The sequence below is a fragment of the Acomys minous genome, assembly GCF_964271855.1.
Source record: "Acomys minous genome assembly, chromosome: 6".
NCBI lineage: Eukaryota > Metazoa > Chordata > Mammalia > Rodentia > Muridae > Acomys > Acomys minous.
The window spans coordinates 66,748,386-66,771,931 of record NC_140487.1 but is presented as its reverse complement, the minus strand read 5'-3'; the positions used below and the strand labels follow the sequence as shown (position 1 = coordinate 66,771,931).

Here is a 23,546-nt window from a genome sequence, read left to right as displayed (position 1 = left end):
GCACTTATTCTGGCTCATGGTTTAAAGGTGTGACCCACCATGGTGGGAAAATCAAGGTGTCAGGTGCTCAAAGTGTCTGGTTACATCACGTCGACAAACAGAAAGTCGAGACAATGAACGAATACGGCTGCTCAGCCCAGGGTCTGAGACAGGGAATAACGCCACTCACAGTGGACAGATATTCCCTCATCGGTCGATGTAACAAAGATACTTTCTCACATGCGTGCAGAGGTGCTTCGGGGGTGTGTGGATTTGACAGCACAGGAACCTGGGACTATGACTGACATTGCATGTTCTCCATGTGCCCCTCACTGACAGGGATACAGCTTTGAGGAAGAAGCACAAGAAGAAAAGATCAAATCTAGAAGAGCAGAAGAGAGATTTGTGACCAAATACAAGGGACAGATAGGCCAGGGAAGGAACGAATAGGAACTGCCACAACAATTGTTATTTGCCCCCATTCTTACACAACATGAGGAGGAGGACAAATGGAGTAGTGGGGTGACACTTCCCTGTCATCGAATACTCAACTCTGTTCCTTTCAAGACAGCCGTATGCCTTGCATGGTCGAGACTCTGCTGTCATTTCTACCTAGTTTTCTAAAGACGTTTTCAGATTGCGCAAGGGCTTTGACTCTAATGGTGCATTTCCTGTGCCTTGTCCACCGCTGCAGGTTGCTGTTATTACCGGCATCCAGCTTCTCCTGAGAGAATCGTACACGGTGGAGTGGGACGACAGCATAAGGGACGAGGAGAAGATAGACTGCTACCCAGATCAGAATGGAGCTTCTGAGGCGAGCTGCACTGCCCGAGGCTGTGTCTGGAAGGTAACTAATGTTCGTGTGCACCGGTACTCCTAAATGTTTCATGGGCGCAGCACACTGGTATACTTTTGCATGCGCTCAGATTCATAGGGAGAAAGGACTTCTTCAGGAATCTGGTGTCAGTTGGAGCATAATGGCACAGGACTGGGATAATTTTAATAAGTACATTTCTTGAAGGCGGACTATTAAAATCTACAATATGTAAAATCACATACACACAATCTTCTTCATATGGATTTCTTTTCCTAATTCTTTTTATTTGATAACACCATATCCCTGCTGACTTAGAATAATGACTTTTTTTTCCCCAGGCATCCAGCTCTTCTGGGGTCCCTTATTGCTACTTTGTCAATGAGCTGTACTCAGTCAGCAATATTCAGTATCACTCACAGGAGGCCACAGCTGACATCTCCTTAAAGGCTTCTCCTTATAGCAATGCCTTCCCCTCTACACCCGTGAGTCAACTGCAGCTGAGAGTGACCTACCACAAGGACAACATGCTACAGTTTAAGGTAAACACAGGGTGTGTGGGAGGCTTTTTCAGTCTTGTTGCTGTTTGCTAGTCAAGGCTACAGATCCTTAAAAGAAGTTTTGTGCTTAAATTTACACTGTAAAATAGACGGTATGTTAACCTAATTCAGAGAGAAATGAAATGCTTACAGAACAGTATTATAGAACACCAGAAGTTATTTTCCCACCTGAATCTTTAAATCCATTTCCTCTGGCCTAGATCTATGATCCTAATCACAATCGATATGAAGTCCCAGTCCCTTTGAACGTTCCCAGTGCTCCATCCAGCACCCCTGATGGCCGTCTCTATGATGTCCTCATCAAGGAGAACCCATTTGGGATTGAAATTCGTCGGAAGAGTACAGGCACTGTAATGTAAGTGGGTCCGGGTCTGACTTCCATTTACTGTTCTAACTATTCTTCATCAGACGCATTGTCATTATAGCCTGGCTTAAATTGTTACATTGCCCATGACCAGAATCATGAGGAAGCAATTTCCTTGATTTGTCCTTAGGAAAAGTCTTTAGTATCCTGAGGATGGTTACTAAGGCAGTTGCAGTGGGAATATAGCCAACACACACTTCCCGGCTTCCTTATGGGTATCAAATGTTATTGTGCAGACTCTTGTTGGATGCACATGAGTTGGGTGCACATGTTCTTAGCAAACAGAGATAGTCTGTGTTACAATACATACAGGAAGTAAATATGGCTGAAACCATGTCACATTGGAAAAGGGACAGGATGACCTAGTTATAGAGAGGCCAGTACTGCTTCCAGTACTGTGGTCTGAATTGGTTTCTCTGAGGCAGAGTTATGGTTTGAAATAGAACCTTGATAAGGAAGAGCCCAGTATGGGGAGATAAAGCAGTGGTGATGAGTGGGTTTTGGAAGATGAACAGCACTGTAGGCTGGGTGGAACATCACAGAAGAATATGAATTGTGACGTGATGCGGCGGGGGGGGGGGGGCTCACAGTCCTGGATGCCTGCAGAAGTAAGGTCCTCAAGGAGCAAGAAAGGCGAGGCGTATGTGAGTGACAAGCTGAGCTGGTGGAAATGTGTTGGACTTCCTGTTATGGAGAAGGCACTGAGAAGGGCAGTGACCGAAGGAAGATGGGTGGAGAATGACCATTGTTTGTTGCCTCTGGTGGAATGAGGAAACCCAGAGTTCTGGGGTCCTGAGGAAAGAAACTTCTGGAAACCACTAAGGAACTTTGCAAATGTTCCTTTTCCTTCTGCAGCTGGGACTCTCAGCTCCTCGGCTTCACCTTCAACGACATGTTCATCCGCATCTCCACCCGCCTGCCCTCCTCATACATCTATGGCTTTGGGGAAACTGAGCACACAGCCTTCAAGATAGACCTGAACTGGCACACGTGGGGCATGTTTTCCAGGGATGAGCCCCCGGGGGTAAGGACAGAGTGTCTGTGGCCTGTGTTCTCTCCCCTCATGCACTGTCTGTGCTTCTTCCTTCTGAGCTGCACTTGACAGTCACCTTCTGCTGTTATGTAAGTGGGTCACTCTTAGGCACCTTGTTTCTCCTGTATTCAACTCATTTTATAGAGAAGACTGGACACAATGGAGTAAGCCCATTTATGTTCATGAGGCATTAGTTCTCCTAATGGCTTCTGTTTTCTCCCCTTGACTCTCAGTACAAGAAGAATTCCTATGGCGTCCACCCTTACTACATGGGGCTAGAGGAGGATGGCAACGCCCACGGGGTCCTCCTGATGAACAGCAACGCCATGGGTAGGATGACACCTCTGCCCTCTAATTGTGTGCAAATCATTCTCAAATTGCTTTAGAATGTTTTTGACATAGTTATATCTTAAGTCAAAAACAATATCTTTGAATGATGGTTTTTCCATCATGGCCTTCATTTTCTTCTAAGGATTTATTTATTTTCTATTTAACAGGATTTGATTATAAACCATGCCAGTTTCATTATTTTGTATGTCCATTTTCTATCTCACTGTTTGGATACACCAGGCCTTATTTCAGTATTATCTGCACTTGACAGTCATTGGGACTGTCCTCAGCTTGGAGCTATGTACTGTCTTTGTAGAACTAATTGCTTTCAACTGTACAATTTTGACTCTGTTGATTTTATATCTTCTTTCCAAACCTGTAAGCCTGAGAGTAGAGGCCTCTAACTGCTTTGGCACCAGACTCTGACCAGGGCCTAGCAATGTTAAGGCAGGAGGAACAGGAGGATACGAGTGCTGGGAGAGTTGTAATCTGAATAAATTAATATGAAAAAGGGAAGGAATCTTCTAAGGATTTATGATGGCTATATTTCCTGAATTTTATTTGGCAGCAATTACATAAGAAAGCATAGCAAAACCCTAATTCCTGTGGGTCCCTAGTTCCGGGGTGTCATCTGGAGGCAACTGGCTACATAACGCCTATTACTGCCAAGGTTTGGGGCTAGAATAGTGCTTCTCACAGAAAGAGTGTGAGAATTTGTTTTTATGCTCTATAAAAAAGGAGCAGAAAATCAAGTTCAGGAAATACACACTGTAGCTGCTAGTGAAATGAGTGAGACTTATAATCCAATTAATAGTATTGAGTCAGTGGAGTTTTGCTAGTTTGACAATGTTTCATTGTGGGAAGCAATGGGAAGTGAACACAGATTCTTACTGTTCCTTAATATTTCTTGAGCTTTATTTGTATACTAATATGATATAGAAGTTATGATCATTTAAGGTTTCAGAATTTTAAAACTTCTAATAAGGACAATTCAAGGGGTGGGACTCTGTAGGTTTTTCCTTTGTCAGTTCCATGTTGGTTTCATATAGAATTCCTGCCATCAATGGTCTAAAATGGAAATGAGAGAAACAGAGCTTTCAAGTCTAGTTTGTTAACCTGCAGTCTTTCATCATCGCTGGGATTTTTCTGTGTTTTCAGATGTGACATTCCAGCCCACGCCTGCTCTGACATACCGTACCACGGGAGGGATTTTGGATTTCTATGTATTTCTGGGGCCAACTCCTGAGCTTGTCACTCAGCAGTACACAGAGGTAGGAAGTACATTTGATTGTCATGTAGTAATGTTAGCACACCGTCTGCTCCCAGTTATTTGTACTTCTCACATGGTAATTGCAACTGTTGGATTTTTTTTATCTGAAATGGGTATATTATAGAAAAAGTATTAGTGCGTATGTTCTGACAATATTACATTTATAGCTTGTCTAATTGTTATAGCATTGCAGGAATATTGGTGGTACTAGCAGAGGAGGTGAGTTGTGTGTGTGTGTGTGTGTGTGTGTGTGCGCGTGTGTTTGTGTGATGATATTGATAGGGATGTGAGTGTTGGTACTAAAGTTAGTGTTGTTGATGGAAATAGTTTTTGGAGTGGTGACAGTGCGGGGTGATGGTTGTTTTGATGATGGTTGTGGCAGTGGTGGTAATGCAATTGACGATAATGGGGCGATGATGTTGTTGGTGCTGGTGCTGGTGATATTGGTTAGGATGTGATGATCATGGAGCCGCGGTGATGACATTTGTGCCTGTGACAGTGTTGGGTGGGCATGGAGATGTTAACTATTGTGGTACCCAAAACAAACATCTGTGTAACCATTATTGCATCAGTTAGCTGTGACAGGTAACAGACTTCAACACGTTCAATCCTCATGAAAACTCTGCGAGGCAGAAACTACTCTTGTCCTTATTTACAAGAGGCAAAATAAGAAAAAAAAAGTTACATAATTTTTTTCTGTGACCACATGGCTGCCAGAACTAGCAACCTCTTTGCTAACATAGGTGTTTTACATATGAAGTTTGTGCTCATAACTATGGCATTAGACTTCATTTAAAAGTTAGAATAAAGCAAGACTTTTCAGAATCCCTAGAAAATAAACTCTAGGCTACCAGGAAGATTTTTCTCAAGGTATCATCAAGTGAGATGGGTCTGTGTCTTCCCAGTGTCTTTCTAGAGTTGAATCTGTTGTCTAGTTCGCACTGGTAAAATATTCTTCTTCTTTTATGTACAGTCTAGCTTCTCTTTAGAAGCACTAACACTTTCTGTCTGTTTTCTAGCTAATTGGCCGGCCTGTGATGGTACCTTACTGGTCCCTGGGATTCCAGCTGTGTCGCTATGGATACGAGAATGATTCTGAAATTGCCAGCTTGTATGATGAGATGGTGGCTAAGCAGATCCCCTATGTACGTACATGTCATAGTGTCATAGTGTGCTGGCTCTGTAACCTCAGAGCTAACCAAATCTGTGTGTGGATGGGTGAATTTTTGTGTGTGTGATATTCTGCTAGTGTTGAAAGTGCTTAAGTACATCCAGTGAACCTGGTCCTACTATGGTGTAGGCCGCAGTCTTGCCCTCGGGGTCCTATAGCACACTGGTGATTCAGACTAGCAGTAAGGAGCTAGAGTTGGCTCAAGGAATTTAGTCATAAAGGTCTTTTCATAAGAATATAAGATTATGAAACTGGGACAGAGCGGAGGACATCCTATTGGGACTCTAGATGAGAGAAGCATGGCAGAATGGCAAAGTAGGATCCAGAGGGTCCTAGGAACCTACAAGTAGAACATTATGATAGACAGATTTGGGCCCAGGGGTCCCGCTCAAACTAAGGCACCAACCAAGGACAATACAGGCTGTAAACTTTAAACCCCTACCCAGATCTAGCCAATGGTCAAAACATTCTTCACAGTAGAGTGGAGAGTAGGATATGACTTTCTCACGTACTCTGGTGCCTCATATTTGACCATGTCCCCTGGAGGGGGAGACCTAGTAGCACTCAGAGGAAGGACAGCAGGTTACCAAGAAGAGACTTGATACCCTATGAGCATATACAGGGGGAGGAGGTCCCCCTCAGTCACAGTCATAGGGGAGGGGAATAAGGGGAAAATGGGAGGGAGGGAAGAATGGGAGGATACAAGGTATGGGATAACCATTGAGATGTAACAAGAATAAATTAATAAAAAATTACATATAAAAAGAATATAAGATTACTTTAATAGTAGTTACGCTATCTAAGAAAAATAAATGAACGTAAGTAGAAAAATAGTTAGTCTGACCATTGTAAGTCTTGGGCTCTGCAGCGCAGCTCTAATAAATGTGAAGTCCTGGGCTTCATTTCCAAAAGAAGTACGTGTAGAGCCAACCTGCCTCACCTGAGGGCACGAGGCTTCTAATAGGACTGATCTAGGGAATGCTCTTTTATATTTAATCAGTTCTGTCTAGATATTGTTCTATTCTTCACATTATTTTCATTAAAGCATAGCATCTCATTCAATAACATCATCTTAATAGGAAAATCGTCTGATTACCCTTGAAATTGCTTTTCCAGTTACTATATGGTTTTGGTTTGTGCTGCATTGACCTACACCAGACTTCCTATCCATATTCTATTAGTTCATAGTTTACAGTTCCTAGAAACAAGAACCAGGGGCAAGCCTGCTGGCAGAGGTCACCATAGGCATTTTCTTCAGCATCAGTTTTTAAAGCACATTTTAAAAATAGTGCTTTTATGTATGCTTACAACCGTCCTTCCAGATAGGAGTTATCACTTGTCTTCCTCTTTTTTTTTTAAATGTTGGATTAAATGATGTTTCATTGTTGGGTGAAGTCACATGAGAAAAAGAAAACAGAAAAAAAACCCCAAATCCAAACCCATACTGTGACATAGTTAGGGTAAGAAAGGGACATTCTCTTTGGAGGCTGGACTTTCCCACCAGCAGCTGCTGCATCCTTGTGTCATCCCCAGGATGTGCAGTACTCAGACATCGACTACATGGAGAGGCAGCTGGACTTCACGCTCAGCCCCAAGTTCTCTGGGCTTCCAGCCCTGATCAATCGCATGAAGGACAACGGGATGCGGGTCATCCTCATTCTGGTTAGTCCTGCGTGGGTGTGTAGGCTGTGAATGGCACAGTGCATGGGCTTGTGCTGGGATTGACTTAGGCTGTCTGTCCTTTCCTGTTCTTACAGAGAAATAGAAGGGTAATTAATATAAATGTAATTCTCGGTTGTCAAAGAAACTCTACAGTGCAAATTGAAACTGGGAAATAACACTCCTCTAACCCTTGTCACCACTCTACGTTTTATCTTAATTTTCCTGCCCTGTGCTCTGATTTTAGGACCCCGCGATTTCTGGCAATGAGACACAGCCCTATCCTGCCTTCACCCGGGGCGTGGCGAATGATGTCTTCATCAGATATCCCAATAATGGAGACATTGTCTGGGGGAAGGTATGGGCTGGGCGGTGATCCAGCAACACTCACCCTAGGCCAGGAACCATGTTAATGTGTTTGTAAACGTGGTTTTCATGTATTGCGTTTGGTCTTTGAAGGTTTGGATTTCATTTTACAGTCAGTGTTTATGATAGCAATTAAGAGCTTCATGGAATCCACCTGGCCATAGAACAATCGTACACAAAGCTGAAGTCCTGAGACTATGGCTTATAGTTTTCTAGAAAAGTCTACGCATGGCAAATTGTCTGAGGCATTTCTTTTGATCATATATTTTCTGCCCACAGGTCTGGCCTGATTACCCTGATATCATTGTGGACCCTTCTCTAGACTGGGACAGCCAAGTGGAGGTAAAAGACCCTTTGTAGCATTTGAGGGAAGTCAGGATTACCTGTACATGGAAGCCACACCAAGAGTTCTAGAAGTTCCCATAAATGGTACTGGGCATGGTGAATAAATACCCTTGTCATTGATAACCTCACACATATATTTTCTGGTATACTAGGCTCTGAGCCTGTTTTTTTCCCTTGGCTTCACTAGCATGTGTTGATTGCTTCAGTAATATGTGGTTCTTCCTGCTTCTGTCAGTATTGTGGCCCTCTTCTGGCCAAGTTGCTTGCCCAATAGACAGGAATGTGTGTGTGTGTGTTTGTGTGTGTGTGCGCGTGTGAGTGTGTGTGTGTGTGCGCGCGAGTGTGTGTGTGTGCGTGAGTGTGTGTATGCATGAGTGTGTGTGTGTGTGTGCGTGAGGGTGTGTGTGTGTGTGTGTGCGTGAGTGTGTGTGTGTGTGTGTGAGTGTGTGTGTGTGTGTGTGTGTGTGTGTGTGTGTGTGTGTGTGTGTGTTCTTTTCCAACTTTCCTAGAGAGGCTGGGAAGTAAAAAAAAAAAAAGGCCTGTTTACCTGGGACAGTTGGCCAGGGGTGATTAAGTGAAGAAGCTTGTGTCCGTGTGGTCAGCGAGTAGTATAACTTAAAACGCTTAAAAATTCCGTTAGGGTCAAGAATTAACCAGCTCAGTGTTACTATCAGGACAAAGCACAGTAGTTTTAATTGCAGATAATGGCCATGCACAAAAGCCCAGAGCCACACCTCTTTGGGAAACTATTCATGTACAAATTTTAGTCAGTGCCTAGTTTCCAGTGATTTAGAACAGCTGCAGTCACCAGCAGTGAGAGTGGTAGGAATTAGGACCAACGTTCATGCCTTTCACAGACGAGTTGGTTTTCAACACCAAGTTCAGTCCTAGAGAGGAAGTCACATAGTATTCCATAGAACTGACATGCCTGGGGGCCACGAGCTCAGGGACGAGAATGATCCAGTATAGTGGGCAGAGCATTTGTTCGTGGAAACCCGAGATCCCCAGTTACTGGGTTTTGATCTCTGACCACCTTGGGCCCTTTGAGAACAGCAGCATTGTAGATATAAGACAAAATTTTCATTCTGGTACTGGATTGCATGGCTGTTAGGTTGTACATCCTCATTTTCTATTAGTAGAGTCAGTAGAAAGAACAGAAATTCATGAGGGCAGATTTCAACTATTGATGTAATTCATTCAGGGTTAGCTTATGTTTGATTTCTACTACTAACACAAATCTATATATCTTTTGATTTGTTTTCCTGTCATATCTATCTATCTATCTATCTATCTATCTATCTATCTATCTATCTATGTATCTACTATCTATCTTTTTATATACTACCCTCTATCATTTACTATTTGATAAGATTTTTAGAAAAATCCCTAGTTTCCTGCTCTTTTGAAAACTTCTCACAGAGGATCACTTGAATCTGGCAATTCAGTCAGCTTATAGGGACAGCAACATTTGATTACATGGGTTCTATGGTATTTAATTGCTGATATTGGTAGAGGTGCCATTTCATCAATCATACAATTTGGCTGTTACCTTGTAAGATTTACACTCCACTAACCTTTAAGGCAATGCTGATGCTGATCTTTAGGCCCCTGATATGATAATCTGTGAACAGTGCTGATAGTACAACAGACTGGTGAATACCATGTGATAGTGAGCACAGAATGACCAGGAGTCCTGTAACCCTGGTCCATGTAATTCTTCACAAAAATTCTTATACCTTAAATCAGCCTTGTAAGAAATACTCTAGTAAAGCAGATGCCACATAAAATATTAAGACTATCCTAATTGAATCTTTGCAATAGAATAATCATAAGCAATATGTATTTTACAAGATCAGTTTTATGAGTCTGGGAGAAAGAGCTTACTGAGGTCTAGGTCTGTCAATCCTGAGACAAATATGAAACAGAACAGCTAAGAAGGCTGTGAACAGAAGGCTTATGGTTGAGGCTCAATTTTAATGCTTAAGTGTAGCACTGGATCCCAGAAATACCTTTCATTATTTTGCAATGGGCTGCCGGACAGTCATAGGGTGAGTCATGCGGTGGACTCGTGACATAGGAAAATGAAGACCCAGCAAAGGCAAGACAGGTGTAATCTGGTGAAAGTTGACAAGAGAAAAAATAAGGCAGAGCCAGCTCTTTGGACAATGGTAGGTCCTTTTTTAGTTCATAAGGATCATCAAAGCTGCACATAACGAGATTAATAAGACACGGCCAGCCTAATTTCCCACCTGCATCCCATAAGGGATTCAATTTTGGCTCAGACGTAGCTGATTACTCCTATTTATTCATATCCACTTCCCTACTTCCACACCGTAAGTATCTCAGCAATCTGGGTTTGGTCTCTCATTTGTCATGTAAAGATCTGTATGCCTACCTAACATTTATTTTCTCACAAAAAGCCACACCAGAAGGTTACTCATTGAGATCCCCAGTATAGTGTGATCTTATTCTATTTTCTTGTTAGTCAGACTTAGGAGTTGTGCCCCCCTCCTGTTTATTTCAGAGAGTATGTGTGTTGTCCTGAATCTAGACATTGAGCCTTATATAGTTGTAACCTCCAGACCAAGCTTTCTTTGATGGTTATCATCTCTCATTGGTACCTCTCTGATTCATAGCTCTTTGATTCTCATAACATGATGAATAATATGGGGAAGACCATTTACTGAAATACACCAAAGACCATAACATCCCAAAGCAAGCCATATTAGGCATATTATATTTATTGATACTTGCTGTTTCTCAGTGGCAAAAATCCACAAATAATGAGGATGTATAATCATTTTATAATTACTTCTCAGGTTCCAGTGTAATTACAGTTGGGAAATGTAAAGACCAATTAAAAACTGATAGCCAAAGCCCTAGCTCTCTAAAGCTGGCAATGCAATTAAGGAGTGAGATCCTGGATTTAATTTTCATATAGACATTGCTTTTATTATTTGAGAGCAGATGAAGAGAAAGAGAGGGGGGGCTTCCTCCTTAAGACTTCTTACATTAATTACATGCAATTATGGCTTTTATGTGTTCTTTGCAATTATAGATAGCAGAGATGCATGGGAGTCAGTCCAATATCATGAACTGTTATCCCTTCATTCCCAGTGAACGGGTTTCTTTTTTTTTGTCCCATCTGGCTTTCCGTACCAGAAAACTGACTTGCCACCTCTAGATTCTCATGGCTCCTTCTTTGTCTCTGGAGAGTCATTAGGAACTAGGGGTGCACTTTCAGACTGGGAAGCGACAACATGAAATAGCGAGTTCGGAGTGTTGACATGAAAAAAAAAAAGAGCAGTCTGTGGACACGTCGCGAACACGAGAAGGAAGCGGTGTAGTTTGTGTTTATTTCTGCCCTTAATGTTTCTGAAATAAGGCCAGATTATATTCAGGCTACCATTGTTTACCACCACATAGTATAAAGATTTATTTGAGTCAAGTTCCTAGGAAGTATTTGCTGGCCAGTGTGTTCATTTGTGACAGCTGAATTTTGTTACTTTGACAGCAATACCGAGCCTATGTGGCCTTCCCAGACTTTTTCCGGACCTCAACTGCCACGTGGTGGAAAACGGAGATTAAAGAACTCCACACCAACACACAGGATCTGACAAAGAGCTTGAAGTTTGATGGCCTGTGGATTGTAAGTGTGTGTGTGTGTGTGTGTGTGTCTGTGGACACAGGGGTAGGCGTGGGTGTGCATATGCACACTAGAGTTTTGTGGTGTAGACCAAAGATGATAACCATTCAGGAAGACTGTGGGGGTGCCACTGTGCACATCCTCTGGCAAAGAGTAGAGCAGTTCGGATCCTCCTCAGTGGTTAGGTCCTCTAAATGCCTAATGCAAAGCTGCTGTGGTGATTACTGGAAATTCTGTGGAAGCTTGCTTGACCTGGAGGCTTTAGTTGTACTTTCCAGCCACCCACCCCCTCACCCCAAGAATACGATGGCTCTCCCGGGGAAGGATCTAGAGGGGTCACCAGGGGCTGTCAGCTTTATTCAGCAGTTCCTTGTTTCTGACAGGATGTAAGTATCTTTACGTGCAAACCGTATCTCTGCCATTTGTAGGACATGAATGAACCTTCCAGCTTTGTGAACGGGGCAGTTCCTTCTGGCTGCAGTGAGGCTACTCTGAATCATCCGCCCTACATGCCACGTAAGGACCCTGAGCTGTTTCTATCTGGGGCTGGAAAGATGAGCTGTGCTGGAGGCCAGCATCTAGCAATTACCCTCACCACCAAGGGCGGGTCCTCACTGATCCTGTGGTGTACTGGGGCCACAGACAAAACACATTAAACGCAGTGTGTGTGTGTGTGTGTGTGTGTGTGTGTGTGTGTGTGTGTGTATGTGTGTGTTGGTGTGTGTGTGTGTATGCATGTGCAAGAACATGAGCTTCTTGACAAATTTCAATAGTCATTACAGAAAGCATCCAACAATGATAGTGTCTACAAAGGATTCTAATAGACAAAGGTGTTAGTTTTTCAGACTTATGTTAATTTATCTACAGAAACGTATTTGCTCTCAGTGATTACAAAATAAGGACTTTTCCCATTCTTGGGGAGTTGAGGAAATTTAGAGTTGTTGTATTTATGTATTGGTTCTATAAATTATTGTATGAGTTGTGGTACCTTCCCTAGGTTTTAAGTGATATTTCTAAGGCTCAATTTTTCTATGCCAATATTCAAAACACCCTATATCAGGGATGCAACTCTTCCAGCAATTATAGGAAATGATTTGTACATTAAAAATCCAGCTCGGGGCTGCTCCATAGTGAGCGTGTGATAACTTGTGCTCTCTCCCATACCGCCAGCTTCTCCGGTGAACTTGGTATTGAAAACAACCTGCAGGGATGTTACAGTTCAGTGCTGAGCACTGTTCTCTTGCTCACAGGGAGAATGACAGGACCAGGGAGGTCCTGTTAGTCTTATGAAGATTTTAGAAAACAGAGAAGAAGAAGACAACCGTGAGAAGAATAAGAACTTTTTTTTTTCACTCTTAAATCCCTCCCTCAGATTTGGAAGGCAGGGACAGGGGCCTGAGCAGCAAGACGCTGTGCATGGAGAGCGAGCAGATCCTTCCAGATGGCTCCTGGGTGCGGCACTATGATGTGCACAGCCTGTACGGGTGGTCCCAGACCAGACCCACCTATGAGTGAGTGGCACACCTTTCTGTAGTTGGCATTATCAGCGGGGAAATCCAGTCACTGGTATGACTTCCATGCATTTCCTTCATTTTCCATTCTAGAGATTAAGAAGAATTTAGTGGTTAATTGTCTAGAACAGTGGTTCTCAGCCTCCTTAATTCTGGGACCCTTTAATACAGCTCCTCATGCTGTGGTGAACCCTAACCGCACAATTATTTTCATTGCTACTTCACGAGTATAATTTTGCTACTGTTATGAATTGCAATATAAATATCTGATATTTCCAATGGTCTTAGGCAACCCCTGTGAAAGGGTTGTTCGAACCACAAAGGGGTTGAGAACTGCTTGTCTGGGGAGTCTTATTTCTTAACCAAAGAGTACTTGAGCATGGAGACAGCTCATTCATTGGTTATTACTTGGAGGGCAGGTTTCAACACTGGGAAACTAATTGTTCCTTTGAAGGCCACATGAATGAGGATGGAAGAAATTATTAAACAATGTACCTGGTGATGTGATAGCGTTAGTTAGAAAGTTAAATATGGTGATATGATCTATTTTATTTTAAAAGTGGATCATGTCTAAAGAGATTTTTAAACATTCTTGTTATATGGTCTATGGGTAGTCTACTAAATTAGCATAGTCCCACTTGGTGACCTCAATGAATAATACAACTTATACCATTGCAGTTTATTAAAGGAATTTATCCTTTATCTCATCAATTATAGAAAACCAAACGTCAAGTGGATAAATAGATAGGTCCTGTGATTGTTTAACATTTGGGGGCAGTGAAACGGGTTTACCACACAGTTAAGTTATGAGCTGACCACTGTGAAAGGCATCGGTATTATTGTCTCTATCAGCCAGCAGGACCCTAAGCCCAACGGTGGCAGAGAACAAGATCTAGGCCCTCCTTTGCCTTTCCTTCATCTTGCCTCCATGTTGTCCCAACCAGAGCCGTGCAGGAGGTGACAGGAGAGAGAGGGATCGTCATCACCCGCTCCACATTCCCCTCCTCTGGACGCTGGGGAGGACACTGGCTGGGAGACAACACAGCGGCCTGGGACCAGCTGGGGAAGTCCATCATCGGTGTGTGGGCTGTGCCCAGGGGCTTCTGCAGACAGGGGTGGGAGCAAGACCCTTGCTGAAGGGGAGGAGAAGGCACAGGGCAAGTGCCTGTCCTGAGCCTGCTGCACCTCCCTCTCATTGCAGGCATGATGGAGTTCAGCCTCTTTGGCATTTCCTATGTAAGTGTCCTGGGCTTGCTCCAGCTGCCCCCCCCCCCCCGGAAGGTGGCAGGGTATCTTAGAAGGCAGCAAAAGCTCACCTTGTTCCTTGTTGTTTCAGACTGGGGCAGACATCTGTGGGTTCTTTCAAGATGCTGAGTATGAGATGTGTGTTCGCTGGATGCAGCTGGGCGCCTTTTACCCTTTCTCCAGGAACCACAACACCATTGGGACCAGGGTAGGATGTCAGATTTCTCACCTACATGATGTCATCAGACGTGCTACCTCAGTTTCTGAGAGCCTTCCTGCTGACTGTCTTCCTCAAGACAGCTTCAAAGCCATTAAGCCTTCTTGCCTATGAATCACATTCTTCAGTGTTATTTTGATGAGTCTTTATGTTTAGGAAGGACTTTTCTATATGTTGCATAAAGAATATCTTTTGGAGACATTTTCCTGAGAAAGATGTGGCTGTGTGCTGAGTACTCGGTATATTCTTGAGGTCTCAGGTACAATTGTTTTTAGTCCAGTTGGATAGAGGCATTTGAGATAAACTTTCAATGACCTTCACTCCCTTGAGAATTATGACTGTGTTCTGAACACTCTTTTTCCTTTTCTTTAGAGACAAGACCCTGTGTCCTGGGATAAAGCCTTTGAGGATATTTCCAGAAGTGTCCTGCAGACCAGATACACCCTGTTGCCATACCTCTACACCTTGATGTACCAGGCCCACATGGACGGCAGCACAGTTGTGCGGCCTCTTCTCCATGAGTGAGTGTCCAGAGGGGAACCTGTGGACCAATGGGTGATTCATTTAACCTGCAGGATGGGAGATGATAAAATCATGGTTTCTCATTGAAGGCATCAGTCCCTTTTGTTCTGAGCTCTGTAAGCAGAGAACATCCTTTATTCCCCCTTATACCTGAGTATTATACACACCACAGGTCCTACATGGAAGGTTTTTATTTTTTTAACAAAAGATTTTAAATAAGACACAAACAGTGTCATTTCTTCCTTACTTGGGCATGCAAAGAACATATTATCTTCTAGAATTTACATAGACAAAATTCATTAATATCACCAAAGTGGGTATTCCAAGGGAGAATTTGAGGGAGAAGGACTATCCTTATATTTAAAATGTGCTGTGCTGAAGAAAAATGGAGATATTTCATAGAACTAGCATGACTAAACGGCTTCTGAAGTTTGAGAGAAATGACTCTTAGGGAGTATGGTCTACATGGCCTGTTTAAAATAGAGAGAATAGCGATGCTGCCTGGCTCAGCTGCATGTCTGGATGAGTCCAGACATGAGAATTTCTTCAGAAACTTAGGCTGGGGCCATGTTGGGATCTGATAGTGACACTTCAATTTCACTTTCCAGATTTGTGTCAGACCGGGAGACGTGGAATATAGACAGGCAGTTCCTGCTGGGTCCAGCCTTCCTGGTCAGCCCTGTGCTGGAGCCTGTGAGTACCGAGGCCTCTGAGGGTAAAAGGACCTCGGCTGTCAGGCTGGAGAGGAGAAAGCCTGTGTGTGGCGAATCCCAGGATATCTCTCATTCCACTTTGTCTTTTGTTCTCTTTCTTATAACTGAGCCAAGAAATATTAAAAGTCCTACGGGAAATTAAGATGAAGCCAGGCCACCCATGATGCCCTGGGGGACAAAGCAGGATATTCTCTTATAGTAGAGACGTTTACCTCTTGATTCTGATAACTTGGACTCAAAGCAAGATCCTCATGTGGATGTTTTTCATCAAAAGTGTTCCATCTTTTTTTTTTTTTAACATTGCCCCATCACTATGGGCAAGGTAGAGAGAGAAAGTCCTCTTTCCAGTGATGGACAAAACTGTAACAAATCCTTTTTCTTCCACCCATCTCTGGTTCACCAATTTTTCTTAGACCTGTGAAGAATCAGCCCTCAATTCTAGTAACTTTCACAGCAAAGTCAATCACTTGTGTGGCTGCCCTCAAATTCCCTCTCTGTCAAGTTATCCTAACAATTCTGCTCCATAGGACAGGGCAGAAAATGAATAACCTTGTATTATAATTGAACATATAATCTTTCCTCTATTTAGTATAAGGAGCTTGGGGTCAGGTGCAGACTGTAGAAAAGGAATTCATTGCAAGCAGTCAGTCCTCGCACCACTAAAGAAAGTTTGCTGGGTGAGCTGCTTTGCAGCACTGTGTGTGTGTCATCTCACTCCTGCTGGGTGACTCTTCCCTTTCTTATGTAAGGAGACCTGGAAGCTGCTAATATCTTTTTTTTTTTAAAACTCTCTTTTAGAATAGTTTGGTTTCTGATTAAATACTGGCTATTTAATATTACTCAAATCTTACTATACATAGTTTCCTCCCTTTTGCTGCGTAGCTAAACATGGTTGTTTATCTCTCTAGAAGTGAACTAGGGTGTATTTTTGTAAGTAAAGGGTGATTCAAGTTGTACATTCCAAGGGACATTATGGGAGCTGCTGCTCAGGAGAGTTTCCATTTAAAGAGAACAGAAGGAAGAGGCCTCCCTGTTATTGCTGATTTCGGGATAATGAGACTACAGATAAAACTACTGTTGTAACTTCTTTTCTTCATACACTGGTCCCTCTTTCCTAGAGAGCAGTTCCACTACTGATACCTCGCTTGTGTCTCATTTTAGAAAGCCAGAACTGTTTCTGCGTATTTCCCAAGTGCCCGCTGGTATGACTACTACACGGTGAGTTTTCTACGTGTTTATGCAGCATGACAGCAGTAGAGTACTTTTTTTTTTATCTGACAGGTCCCACACCCAAATCCCCTCCCTGTAAACCATGTGTGGTATTCTTACACAAGCCATTTATTTGTGTGTGTGTGTGTGTGTGTGTGTGTGTGTGTGTGTGTGTGTGACCTATATTTTCTCATATTCTAGTGGGGTTAGAGTAATATTAGGGAGCTGGAGTGGCACAGAAAACCTCTTGATCAGTGTGTGGCTCGTTGCATGTTTTTCACATGCGAAGTTATCTTTCTGTATGTCATCACTATGCATGATGGCGATTAGTCACCTCTTGAAATTGTGCCATAAAGGAATTGTTGCTTCTAGCATAGAGTCTTTTGCTTCTGCATTTATTAAACATCTGCTTCAAGTGTAGAACGGTGGTTCTCAACCTTCCTCATGCTGCTGCTCCTTACTACAGTTCATCATGTTGTGGTGACCCCAACTATAACATTATTTTCTTTGTTACTTCATAACGGTAATTTTACTAGTTACACACTATGATGTAAATAGCTGTGTTTTCTGTTAGTCTTATGTGACCCCTGTAAAAGGGTCATTTGACTCCAAAAGGGGTCGGCACTCGCAAGAAGAGAACCCTTGACATAGATACTCAAGACCAGGTCCTCGGTATAATTACATAATAAGTGAGCCCTCAGATACATGTCCAAACAGCACTTACAAGGGCAACCACAGGGGCTCTCTGTTGCAGATACCTGGGCCATAGTGGTTATGCAAGACAAGCCAGGAGAGAAGGGTCTTGAGAAGGCATTTCAGAGATGATCTTTTGAAGGATATATATATGGCAGAACCTAACTCTTAGGGAAGAATCAAAGGAAAGGAACGGTCTTGCCTTCTGACTAGCACATTTCTTCTGAGCTTCTGAGCAGAGCAAAGAGCAGGCAGGTCAGAAGCAGGGCTACGTACTAGCTGCTCCTGTTCAAGGACATGGCAATGGATCTGGGTGACAAGGACAAAGGAGTTTTTCCATTTTAGGAGCATGGAGTTGTTTTGTTTTCCTTCTCCTTGGGTGCTTTACAAAACTTTTTTTTTTTTAGTAGAAACACACCATGGAGTGTGGAGACAAGGTGCTACTGTCTTCTAGTGGGCAGAAACATTACTGCATAACAGAGGATAGGACCAGAGTGTTGAGTACCATGGTCCAAGCCTGGAGTCCCAGCTTCTTGGTAGGCAGTGGCAGGGGAATTGCTTGAGTTCATCAATTCTGAGTGGTAGTGTGGAATACTAATCGAATGTCCCCATGAAATTTGGTACCAGTATGGTGACTTTCTTGGAAGAGAGGATAAGAAAGACAAAGATGCCACATGAGGTAAGACAAAGGTGTCAAATGAGACAGGTATATTCAAAGATGAAGGCACATAAACAAGTCTTTAGGATGCTGTCTATGAAGCAGGTGAGTGCAGAGTGTATAGCTGCTGTGCGTTGAATGGTGGGGACCCGGAGACAAGCTCAGGAGGTGGCTGGAATGTCTGCTGAGCGCTCAGGGATGTGGGCATCTCTCATCATCTCCCCTCTTTCCCCCCACAGGGTGTAGATATTAATGCAAGGGGAGAGAGGAAGATTTTGCAAGCCCCTCTTGAGCACATTAATCTTCATGTCCGTGGGGGCTACATTCTGCCCTGGCAGGAGCCTGCCATGAACACCCAGTTAAGGTGAGGAGGGTGCTAGGGCTCTGCTTTGCATAGTAATGGGCTTACTCGTGTGTGGAGAAGGCTCATCATCCCTTGAGTAAAACTCTTAAATCTCAAAGTATTTTTTACTGAATTTTCTGTTTTGCATTTTCTTATTTGAACCTTTTTAAAAACTCTGAACTCTGAACAATTTTTAGAACAAGGCATGTGAAATTGCGGGTCTAAGAAGTGACATTTACAATAATATGAGTTAAAATAGGGGTAGTCATAATTCATATTTTTAGAATCTTTAACTTTTTTTTTTAAAAGTAAGCCATTGCTGGAAAAATTTAGCTATGTGGCTACCGATACCTGAGGCTGCTTTACCTTAAAATATCTAAGAGCTCTGGACCTCATTTTATATTGAGTCATCAATCACTAGCATCAAGTAAAAGCTTGCTGCACATCTAGGGCTAGGCCAGGACCCAGAGCTTTGTTTCATGATTTTCTATTTTTCTTTATGACTGAGAAACTCAATCATTTGAGCTGAGTATCACCATCATCTCCATGCCACAGGTGAGGGAAGGGGCTTTTAAGCTATGTAACTCACAGAGTCACAGGCCCAGTAAGAGGCTATAAGTTGCTCACTGAAATCCACCTGGTCCTGACATCAGCCTTCAAAACTTCAACCATTTGTCCTCTGCATGTTTTAGGCACTGGGTCCTGAAAGAGGTTTCCAGCCTCAGGAAAGGGGAGGGAAAGAAGCCAGCTGAGTGTTTTTAATTTAAGAATCTTAACTAGGAAATTGCCCTAGTTGCTTTGGTGATGCCATTCATTTGGGACCTGCATGCACTTAGAGCAAGTTCTTGGGCTTTCCAAATGTATGAGAACTGACCCTCCACCTCAGAAAGCGATTCACTTTGCTCCTTTGTTCCTGTGAAACCCCTTGGCTCATGGCTGAGTGTGCTTTTACCTATTGCTTCTCTCCCTTTCCGCCACAGCCGTCAGAAGTTTATGGGCCTCAAGGCTGCCTTGGATGATGAGGGACTTGCTGAGGGCTGGCTCTTTTGGGATGATGGGAAGAGCATTGGTGAGTAGGGGCTGGCTGAGGTTCTTGCTTATCTCAAATTCCTGCCTTTTATCACATACATTGTCTCCAATTACACAGTTGTCCCAATGAGGCCATGCTAGACACACTGTGTGTGTGTGAGGGACTTTCTACCAGTAGTTTAGGGATTCGGCAACCTCTCAGGAGGATGACTCAAGGACTCTTTACTATGTGGTACAACTTATGGCCACAAGGAGCTTCGGCTGCTCAGTACAGCTGGAGGCACCGGTGTCTAATGGACACTCCAAATGTCACCACAAGGGCATCTAAGGAGCTGAAGTTTACTTACAGTCATTTAAGTGTGCATAGCTTAGTTTATATGGCGACTTCTGCTGTGGGCAGCACAGTTCTAGAAGAAGCCAGTGGTTTCTGGAGGAGTGGGGAGTAAATGAGAAAAAGGCCAGCACTGGGGAGTCAGAGGGAGCCCTGAGAGAAGCTGTCCCCACCCAGCGAGCCAACTTCCATCACCTCCACCACACAGCCAAACAGTGTGCTTTCCCAGGATTTTTTTTTCTTTTAAGTTTTCTCGAGATCACATTCAAAACCACCAGTTACCATCTAAAATAAGGCAAGGTAGCAGTCACAGTGTATTGACCTGTGTGGACGTGTGCTGCTAGCAAAAAAGCATCTGGAAATTCTGAGGTGTCTAGGGAGATGTTGGAAGTGGTAGAGTGTGAGAAAAGTTACTTAAAGTGGGCTTAGGTGATTTTTTAAAAAATATGAAGTCGCTATCTGACAAATCCATCTATGTGTTCATTTCAAACGCTGTGTCCATTTTGGGGATGGGTGTAGAACCTGGCTAATTTCCATAAAAAACTTTCATTGCAAAATCAAGCTCACTGTGACAAAGAAAAAAAAACCCAAAAAAACAAAAAATGAATATCACCCCACCTCTCAGCTAAGACAAGTCAGCAATTGGAAGCCTATCACTTAGGCCCAATTCACATCTTACCCCTTGTCTGTTTGCAGATACCACAAAACAGTACTATTTGGCCAGTTTCTCTGTCAGCCAGGTGAGTGTGACTGATGTGATGACAGGAGTGTTGGCTTCTGCTGTCTTGGTAGGATACCAGATCTCACGAGGGGTCAGGGTGTGTACTTCCTAGATTTCTTCATTGCTCATTTTTCCCCTTCTTCCTGACTGTGCTCCCAGAAATACTTCTCGATTTCACCTATCCATGTCTCATCAGTAACTTTTCAATGTACCACTTCACAGCTGGATAATATTTCTGTGAAATCTAACCCTCCTTCCTATGCTGCCCTTAAAATCACTGCACATGCTGTGACCTTTCCATGTATAGAATAAACATTGAGACTTGAGACTTGTAACTCCCAGAGGTCAAGGCCATCCTTGAACTAGAATACCACCCTAGAGACCAGGCTGATGGTTGCCATGCGAAGCGGATGGCACAGGGCAGCCGGGATACAGGAAGCTGAGGTCATGGTTTTCACTATCTGAGAACAAAAGATATTGACTCAGGGCTGTCTCATAAGAGATTTGCGTTCATGCCTAAAACAAAGTCAAGACCAAAAGTGGACTAATTTTTGATATTTGTTCTTTCATGTTTTGTTTTCAATTTGACAGAATGCATTGCAGAAAGATGAAATTGTTAACAGTTACGACACCGATATAGCACCTTTGTACCTAGGCTACATTGAAATATGGGGATTGAGCAGTGTTTCTAGTGACAGCGTGAGGATCTCTTGGAACAACATCAATGAAGCAGTTGCCTACAACTATAACACCACAAGCCAGGTTTGTGACCACTAGAACACTCCATGGTATTTCCCAAGCCTGGGATGCTTCATGTAATGCTGTCCAGACATGGTGTTCAGCGTCAGCTCTGGACAGTGCAAAGATAAAGCAAAATGCATGCTCTGTCATTGGGAATTGACAATCTGGTTGCCTGCTTTCCAGATTTACCATCTTGTTTGGAAACCTAAGTGATACTTTTCTCTCATTCTCTCATTCTTAAACAGCTTGAACTAATGTATCTTGTCAAATGTCAGGCATTATCAACTTCTGCAAAAAGAGTGGGTCCACTCCTTGAGGTGCTGCAGAGAAGGAAGAAAAAAAAAGAAAAAACAAAGAGCAAAAGAAAAGGGAGAAAGAGATGAAACAAGGAACAATCCTTTCCTATCATTTTTTTTCCGTTTAAATTTATAGGAAACTCTTAGAAATTTCCATAGGCTTAGATTTTATCTCAATATTTTAATATTTTAAATGATATTATAGAGGAAAATGTTAGATAGAGATACAAAATTACTCTGTATCAAAGTAAATTTGAATATAAAGAGATATTTATAATGCCTTAGCCTCATGAGTTAGGGATTAGTGCCACTTTTATTGGTTCTTTGAGAATCTTATACTATTCACCCCTTGTAGCTTTCCTCAGATCCACCCACCCTTCCCTTCCCACACAACTTTTGTGTCACATCTATGTATGTATGTATGTATGTATGTATGTATGTATGTATGTATATATGTACCTATCACCCATCTCTCTCATCCATTTACCATCTACCTATCTATCTATCTATCTATAAATCATCTATCTATCTATCTATCTATCTATCTATCTATCATCTATTTCATTGTGTGCTTCCTATGTTTTCCTGAACGTGTGGCCTTCCATTGGAGCCTGGTAAACTTACCATTGAGTAAGGATCATGTTCATGCCCTTTCTTCAGCTCCTTCAAGATCCTCACTAACTCCCTAACTTGCCAACTTCATGTTCTCTTTCTCATTCTTTTTTAACCCATTGTGTCCGGTCTGTTTTGGCAAACTACTCTTGGGCATTGAGCTTGTCCTGGAGTGTGGTCAATATACTCAATGTCATGGCTAGATGTGACATAGTACTAACTTAAGAATATTTTCAAGAGTTATAACCTACATAGAGTGAAATAAATAGATCTTAAGAGTAAAAAAAAAAATCTTACACTTTCATCTGATGTTTTCTCTCAAGCGACCAAACATTAATTAGAAAGTTGTCAAGCCAGTGTTTTCTTGATCTTATTACACGTTCCTTCCTGAAACATTCTTTGAACAGTTTGCAATCAGTGTACACGACGGCACTCATTCTATGACATATGTCCAGCTTGTGGTAACTGAAAATTGTTGATTGCAGACATGCTCTCAGCCTATGAAAGTTAAAGTTGGAACCGTAGGATTCATTCAATATTTCAGTCCCAAGACCCTTATCCTGTGCTATGGTAAATGGGAGCAGTTGATCCATGATATTCTCTCTCTCTCTCTCTCTCTCTCTCTCTCTCTCTCTCTCTCTCTCTCTCTCTCGTGCGCGTGTGTGTGTGTGTGTGTGTGTGTGTGTGTGTGTGTGTGTGTATGTACTAAATGTGAACAATTTATGATTTCTTGGCCTGGGAAAAAAGTTCATTCCTCACTTTCATAATTTTAAAATTCCTTCTTATACTGTGGTTTTCTTGTCAACCACCTTTAAGAAGATCTCTTAAAGAACTTTCCCCTATTCAGTTGTGACTGATTTGTGGACAAGTTAAAACTTGCTCTTATGATGAGGCTTGTGGACAGTTTTTGCCACAAGAAAGCAGCAATATTTGCCTTCCCAGGCAGTAGGCTAGTGCTCTGCAGAGATGGCAGTAGACGAAGTGAAAGGAGATCTGGCACCCTATCAGAAGAATGGAAGGCAGGGTACCATTTTCAGCTTTCATGTGCACTTGTTTTGAGTGCTTATGAATGGTGTCATTGCTCTCACAGAACAACCAATCTACTGTAAGGATTAGGAAACATCCCCCTCAGAAGGAACTATAATAGTAGTTGGTGTCAAGGCCATGA

The 23,546-nt window shown here is 42.7% G+C and overlaps 1 protein-coding gene across 2 annotated transcripts in view; it reads left to right on the top strand.

Moving 5' to 3' along the window:
• MGAM (maltase-glucoamylase) overlaps window positions 1-23,546 on the top strand; it is a 203,059-nt gene that overhangs the window by 92,810 nt on the left and 86,703 nt on the right. The window contains exons 71-93 of one of the 2 annotated variants that reach the window (XM_084785811.1): window positions 674-826; window positions 1,135-1,335; window positions 1,554-1,708; window positions 2,573-2,741; window positions 2,984-3,080; window positions 4,239-4,351; window positions 5,370-5,495; window positions 7,055-7,183; window positions 7,428-7,538; window positions 7,826-7,888; window positions 11,406-11,540; window positions 11,966-12,053; window positions 12,910-13,048; window positions 13,993-14,126; window positions 14,250-14,284; window positions 14,385-14,501; window positions 14,883-15,031; window positions 15,641-15,725; window positions 16,907-16,963; window positions 18,545-18,669; window positions 19,629-19,717; window positions 20,705-20,748; window positions 21,321-21,491. In XM_084785811.1, coding sequence (XP_084641937.1) covers window positions 674-826; window positions 1,135-1,335; window positions 1,554-1,708; window positions 2,573-2,741; window positions 2,984-3,080; window positions 4,239-4,351; window positions 5,370-5,495; window positions 7,055-7,183; window positions 7,428-7,538; window positions 7,826-7,888; window positions 11,406-11,540; window positions 11,966-12,053; window positions 12,910-13,048; window positions 13,993-14,126; window positions 14,250-14,284; window positions 14,385-14,501; window positions 14,883-15,031; window positions 15,641-15,725; window positions 16,907-16,963; window positions 18,545-18,669; window positions 19,629-19,717; window positions 20,705-20,748; window positions 21,321-21,491 — 2,685 coding nt within the window. The remainder of the gene's footprint in view (window positions 1-673; window positions 827-1,134; window positions 1,336-1,553; window positions 1,709-2,572; window positions 2,742-2,983; window positions 3,081-4,238; window positions 4,352-5,369; window positions 5,496-7,054; window positions 7,184-7,427; window positions 7,539-7,825; window positions 7,889-11,405; window positions 11,541-11,965; window positions 12,054-12,909; window positions 13,049-13,992; window positions 14,127-14,249; window positions 14,285-14,384; window positions 14,502-14,882; window positions 15,032-15,640; window positions 15,726-16,906; window positions 16,964-18,544; window positions 18,670-19,628; window positions 19,718-20,704; window positions 20,749-21,320; window positions 21,492-23,546) is intronic. The other variant, XM_084785810.1, reaches the window with a different exon arrangement.